The sequence below is a fragment of the Magnolia sinica genome, chromosome 6 (assembly GCF_029962835.1).
Source record: "Magnolia sinica isolate HGM2019 chromosome 6, MsV1, whole genome shotgun sequence".
Lineage (NCBI taxonomy): Eukaryota > Viridiplantae > Streptophyta > Magnoliopsida > Magnoliales > Magnoliaceae > Magnolia > Magnolia sinica.
This window is the reverse complement of record NC_080578.1, coordinates 83238002-83244959: the sequence shown is the minus strand read 5'-3', so window position 1 is coordinate 83244959 and position 6958 is coordinate 83238002. Positions and strand designations below refer to the sequence as shown.

The 6958-nt window shown below is 40.3% G+C and overlaps 1 protein-coding gene across 1 annotated transcript in view; it reads left to right on the top strand.

Annotated features, from left to right (window-relative positions):
• The first annotated feature begins 800 nt into the window (after positions 1-800).
• The window catches only part of LOC131248946 (protein POLLEN DEFECTIVE IN GUIDANCE 1), a 32005-nt gene continuing 25847 nt past the window's right edge, over positions 801-6958 (top strand). Inside the window, exons 1-4 of the mRNA XM_058249476.1 lie at positions 801-1099; positions 1167-1782; positions 5726-5877; positions 6691-6794. Coding sequence (XP_058105459.1) covers positions 1224-1782; positions 5726-5877; positions 6691-6794 — 815 coding nt within the window. The 5' untranslated portion in view covers positions 801-1099; positions 1167-1223. The remainder of the gene's footprint in view (positions 1100-1166; positions 1783-5725; positions 5878-6690; positions 6795-6958) is intronic.

The window sequence follows — 6958 nt, the reverse complement described above, 5'->3', positions numbered from 1 at the left end:
AGTGAGTGGGGCACATCACAAGAAGCAATGTACATGCAAACGCATCCATTTGAAACGGTCTAAACAGGCTGCTTTATATCTCATGGGCTATACCAAACCCATGGGATCAAGGGCCAACACTGACACTACTATCATTACCTTAAAATCTATTCCATCCCACCTAATCCCATGGAATTGGTCCAGGCGTGTTTGGGTAGTGGGATTAGAAGGGATTAGGTGGGATGCGGTTCATCTGGCCTGTGCCAATTCCAATCCATGGGAAGAATGGAAAAGCTTGGAATTAGATGAGATGGAATTACATTGGTCCGTGCCAATTTCACTCAATGTCAGAAAGTTGTATAGGTCTCACTATGATGTGTGGGCTATATCCACAATATCCACCTTTTTTTGAGATTATTTTAGAGCATAGGCCAAAAAATCAGGTAAATCTAAAGCTCCAGTGGACCCTACCATAGAAAGCAACGGGGACTGAATACTTCCATTGAAAACTTCTTTGAGGCCACATAAGTTTTGGATCTACCTCATTTTTAGGCCCATGCCATAAATTTACGAGGTTACAAAACAAATAAACGGTTTAGATATATGTATGTTATTCTCAATAATTTTAAATAATGGTGGGTATTTTCATTCAATGTACCACCACCGTATTACCAACAAAGCATGGCATTAATCTTATCCCACGGCGAAAGGAGGCAATCCCTGCCATGGGTAATAATTATGTTTTTAGAATCCCATCCCACCGAATCCCTTCTAAACCCACCGCCCAAACACGCCCTACTGATACGAAAAAATTGAATGAACGGTTACATCCCGGTGACTACTCAAAGCTCCTGCCCGTTCCCAGCTGGAGACGTGCGGGCGTAGGACCCTATACACGTCTGTGTTTCGGAACGCTCTCAAAGAAACAACGGGAAAGACGGAGAAAAGAAGAAGAAGCGGGCTTCATATTTCAGAAACCCTAGCTCCTTTCTGCAAGGAACCCTTCTGCTTCTCTTGAAATCGCTGAATTCTCGTTCTCCAAACCCACGAACATCTCTCTCTGCACCGTCCATCTGGTGGGCCGTACCCTCAATCTGTCACAGTTCAAGAAAGCACTGAGGTGGGTTTCCCTAAATCTTTCATGATGATTGGACCTACTCAAAGTTTATATTTATGCAATTGATCAGATTGATAAGATCAGCCGACGGATGTGATTTTGCATCTCTCTCTCTTTCTATCCATCCATGGCCATTAGATCCACTGGCAGAAGCCTCTCCTTCAATCTCCTCACCAGTGACAGTTCTGGCGATGCTGCAACCTTCATCCATGGTACGATCTCTGATTTGGCCCATGACGATGTCGCATCACAGGATCCTCCACTTCTATCCATTCACAAACGCCGACGCCGGCGGAACAAAGGATCGAAGAAGACGTCCAGCTCGCTTCCATCTCCTGTAGATCGTAATGGCCCTCACGTGGATGGATTTGAATCTCATTGCAATGGACGGAGCATCTGCGATCCTCTGATTTCAGGAACTGGAACGGCCGTCAAGACAGTGGTTGCAGCTGTTGGGCCGAATGATGATTGCCAGTACTTGCATGCAGAGCGTCGGATTTCTGGGGTTGAATTGAGGCAGAGGGCTGTGAATGGGACTATTTCTGAAGAATCCGTGAAGGAGGAGAGTGGTGTGGGGCCGGGTTCGACAGGCCTGCAGCAGAGGCCTGAACCAAATGGGAATGTTGGGAAATTGGAAACTGCGGAGTTGTTGGACTGGAATCGAGTGATGGCGGAGAATTCAAATGGTAAATCTCCGTCTAGTTCTCTCTCCTCTCCACAGAAACACATTTATCTTGCTTTTGTCTCTCATCTCTTTCTTTTCTTTTTGGGAATTAATCTGTATTGGTTGTTGATTGATTAGTTGTATTATACAGTGTTCAGCCAGAATTAGCAACAACTTTGTTTTGACTAGAATTTTGTATGAGGGCCATGGTTTAGTGATCCGCATTGCTCATCTGGTGGTCCCTAGGTGGATGGTCACTGGATCATAAATCTCCTCTGTTGAACAAAGTTGTTGAACTGCTTTCACGATGTCTGTTCCCAAATAAAAGAACCCAGTAATTTGGGCTTGGCTTTGTATATTTTCTCAATTGATTAACCAATTGCATGCATGGAGGACCAACTAATATATGATTAGTTCCTTCTTCCTTCAACGTTGACTTTCCGAATTAGATATTCAATTACGAAATAAATGAAATGTGAAATTATTGAGTAATCTACTTCCCTTCGAATGATGAATCCCCTTAAGGTCTGTTTGGGTTTGTGAAAAGTGTGGGTAAGTAAATTGTATTTCTTGAGAAACTTTGTTTCTAGGAAAGTGTGGGAAAGGAACATTATTTATCTTGTTTGTATATCAACAACATTTTCTCGAGAAAATTGAGATTTGTTTTCAAATCGTATGTTTGGCAAAATAAAATTCTATTGAGAAATTATTTTGGTATCATGTGGTGCCTATGTGTCCAGAGGTGGGATGTATGGAATTAACAATTAATATTTCCTTTGTAGTATCGAAGTATTCATCCAAGGGGTGAGGGGCATCTGATGAATGATTTAGATGGAACATGCTAGACACATGAACCCATGTTCATCTTGTCCCTATAGTTTCTTGTGGTGTGGCTGACCTAAATTGTGGTCTGGGGTGATTTTTTGTCCCAATGCCTAACTTTGAGGGATGATCCCGATGGATGGAGTGGATTTGACAAAGAGAACATGGTGGTCCCATGTGAAACTCAGTTAAAGAAACTTATCCTGCTCCTTTTTTCAGAAAAAAAAAGGAATCCAGACTTGGAATGTGAGTTATTTCATACTCTCACAGGCTTGATATGCATGAACTTAGAAACTGTGTGTGCGGAACTAATTAACTGAAATTAAGCTGACTGGACTGTGAAAGCCATTGTCTCAAAGTCACAGCGCGAAAGTCGGATTCGCTGGATAATCCTAACCTTTGATTCATGGACACTTGTCTGTTCCTATTGAATATTTTTCGTTTTTAACTGTCCGATAGATTTTCACCTATCCATTGGGAAGATGATCCAATAAGGGTAATGCTGGGTTCATGACATGTCTAAATTGGAACCAATAATTTGCACAATTTATTTTAAATTACTATATTTCTTGCATGCAAATTCCAAATGCATGTATATCATCTACTATATTCTGCTGGAGTATCAAAGCTTTTCCCATTGTCAAAGTTGGATGCAGATTGCCTATTGGTGCTGCCTATAGTAGTGTCTCCACTGGTCGGTGCTCTGTGGGCCCACCACAATGTATGTGTTTTATACACACCATTCCTCCATTTTGCCAGATCATTTTATGTCATGAGCCCAAAAATGATGCATATCCAAATCTCAGATGGACCATACCATAGGAAACAATGCGGATTGAATGCATATCATTGGAAACTTCTTGGGGGCCAAAGAACTTTTGCATCAAGCTGATATTTGTGTTTTCTCTTCATCCAGGTCCGTGTGACCTTATCAATAAGTTGGATGGCAAATAAACATTATAGCGGGCCCTAGGAAGTTTTAAATAGGTGTGTTCAATCACCACTGTTTTCCTGTGAAGTGGTCCACCTGAGATTTGAATCTGCCTATTTTTGGGCTCATGCCCTAAAATGATTTGAAAAAAAGTGGATGGTTGGTGTGGATAAAATATATACATCATGGTGGAACCCACAAAGCATCGATAGTAGCAAGGTACTTTAGCAGGCAGTTTGCATTCGACAGAGTTTTTGCGACAAGAAAACGTGGGAAAGGAAACATCCTTTTCGAAGGGACTGGGTTAGAAATTAAAAGGCTGAATTTTAGGAAAAATTAACTGCTTAGGAAACCAACCCCCCCCCCCCCTCTCATGGCTCCGGTGCTTACAAACAACAAAAAGAGAGTTTCTTGAGAAACCATGTTTCCTTTCCCACCATTTCACTGAATCCAAACAGGCCCTAAAGGAATTCCATGGAACTCACAAGGGATTTACTTGTTGATTTATCCTTCCATTCAATCCTTTAGGCCACTACTTCACCTTGCATGAAATCCCAAGAGCTAATTTGCTCTGATACTGATTTTGACATACCCGGAAGCGCAAAGTGTGATTAGTAGGGTAAGATGCTTAGCAATCAAACCAAGATCAACACATGCCTCCAATGTTAACATATGTAAGGCGAGGAAAGTTTTCTTCATACTTGAAGCTAAAGAGTCACACATCCCATAGGGGTTATTGATAGCCTACAACTAAAACCCTAGTGAAAGGGAAGACAAAAGTACCCCTACTTAAATCACTAGTCATGATGACCCCTTAAGGGAGGGCATTTTAGTCTTTTTACATTTATTCAAAGACACAAATTAAAGACTAAACAAACACATGCTTCCCCTCATGTGGGCTTCATGTAGGATCACATGTTTGACCATGCTGGCCCTATTTGTGTGATCGGAGATCCACTTACATCATCCATCCTTGATCCCCTCTTTTAATTGCGAAAATAAGGAAACATTTGGGGAGGATGCCATATCAAGAACATGAGATGCTTAGGGTATATTGAAACCCTAGCCTTCTACTCTTATTATATTAATGAAAACGTGAATGCTATGGGCCTTAATACATTAACCTGGGCCAAATGGGCTTGATTACATTGTCTTGGGTCCAATGAGCCTTATTCAACTATCAACTTTTCAACACCCCCTTCAAGCTAGAGCATCCTAATGAGGCCCAACTTGGAACAATGGTTAATATAATTAAACTTAAAAAAGAAAATTTTCTCTAATATCCACCCTCAAACTCAAGTTGCTTTGAAAAGACGAACTTGAGTTTGGAGAGACACATAAAAGATTTCTTAAAAGCAGAAAAAAAGTAGCGCTGCTGTGGAGATGAGTAGCGCTGGCTGTGATGAGAGGCGAGCGAGCATATGAGAAAGTGAAGGCGATAAGACGACCAATAACTTCAGATAAACAAGCTCTTTTGCAACTTTAGTGATATGAGTCATTGGAACAACCATCCGGCACAAATGAGTCTGGATCAACTATCCAGCTCAACCAACTGGCAACTGCCCAACACAATCATAATTCTGGACAACTATCCAGAACAAATGAGAATGGACGAACTGTCCAATATAAGCAAACAAGTCTAGATCAACTATCTAACTCAACCAAGGCTGGGCTTACTGCCCTGCACAATTATAAGTCTGGACAACTATCTGGAACAAGAAAGAATAGGCCCACTATCTAATATAAACAAACGAGTTTTCATTATTATTAATCTATTGTCTCTAGTAGAATGGTGCAGCTGGTTATGACGCATACTCCTAGGATAAAACCCGGGTTCTACTCCTGGCAAGGATCTGTTGCTGGAATAACTTAGCAGGTTATGGATGCCTACTCTTGGGGCCCCCGATGCGGGGCCCAACCAGAAAATTATTATTATTGTATCAAGTAAATAACCTTTTAACTACCTCTAGGAGGCAGTAAGTGGTCATAGGCTCGTAGCCTGTTTGCATATTTGAGTCGAGCTTATTTTAGTAGTTTATACTTCAAATCTGGTTGACCATGCACTACAGACCTTAATGACATAGCATTGCGATCTAAAGCTGGCCATGGTGTTTGGGAAACTTTCTGTACTTCCATTCGCCTTTTGACATTCATTTCTGCACTGCTAGTGCTTGAAATATATTACTTTAGCATTTAATTGATTGCCATGCAGATCTGTCATCAGTGGAGAAGCTGCCATTGAAATATTTTATTGGAGAAATTTATGGAGGAAATTCCCTGCGGAGCACAACATCTGTTGGGAATGAGAAAAAACGACAAAGAGTTTATAATACTATGTTCCATGTGCCATGGAGGTGTGAACTGGTAATAACTTATCTCCTTCTCAAGGGCGTAGTATGTGTATCTTAGTTTTGAACCCATTTCCCATTACATATCATCTACAACATAAGATTCACCTCCTTTCTTCAGATGCAGGACAAGATTTGTTTGTCTATATTAACTGTTGTTTCATTAGAAACTTCGTGAACTTGTTAGTGATTAAATGCATATGCTCAGTTGATGTAGGATTGAGCCTCATGCCTTGCAGTTAATACATAAGGGTTGTTATGATCGTTATGTAGAAACCCTAATTGGGCTCCTGGTCATGCCCTCAGAAATCATCACAGTATGTCTACAAGGAAGACATTTCCAAAATAAATGGATGAAACATGTTTCCGAATTCTATGAAACACTTTTACTGAAAATGGTAAACCTACTTTGAGCAAAAAAGTTTTCAACACACACACACACACAACGGTTTCCTTTATTTAATTAATTTTTTAAAGAGGTATGCTTTTATAGTAAATATATTCAATTGAATGAAGTTCAAGATATATGTGTAAACCTGTGTTCTGAACCTTATAATTTATGAATAGGAGATAAGAGGTCGGTGGGATGTTGGAGCTTTGGGCATTGCCGGGGTTGGTAAAGACCAAAAAAAAAAAAAAAGACAAAAAGGAAAAAAGAAAGAGTGTATTAGATAAGGACTCTAGAGGACACGCATGTTTTGAAATTATTGGAGTGGATCTGGTGTCTATGTTGAACTATTCAGTGCAACATTGTTTTTATGCGGCAGTTTTATCTATCGCTATACTATCCTGTGCAAAGGAGTGTCTGATATTTGTATAATTCTTGCAGCTTATTGATGTTGGATTTTTTGTCTGTTTGGATTCGTTTCTGTCGTTGCTAACTATCATGCCAGCAAGGATTGTGATGACCCTTTGGAGATTTCTGAACATCAGGTGAGACTTCAATCTTTCAATAGTTCTTGGTTTTATGCAATTAATCATTCTTCAATGAAGTCTGCATGGGGATAAGATTAGCTCATATACTAACTTTTCACCCCCTTTTGCTTGTTGATAAAGTTAATGTTGTGTCATAATATTGTCATTTACTGATTTAGGTT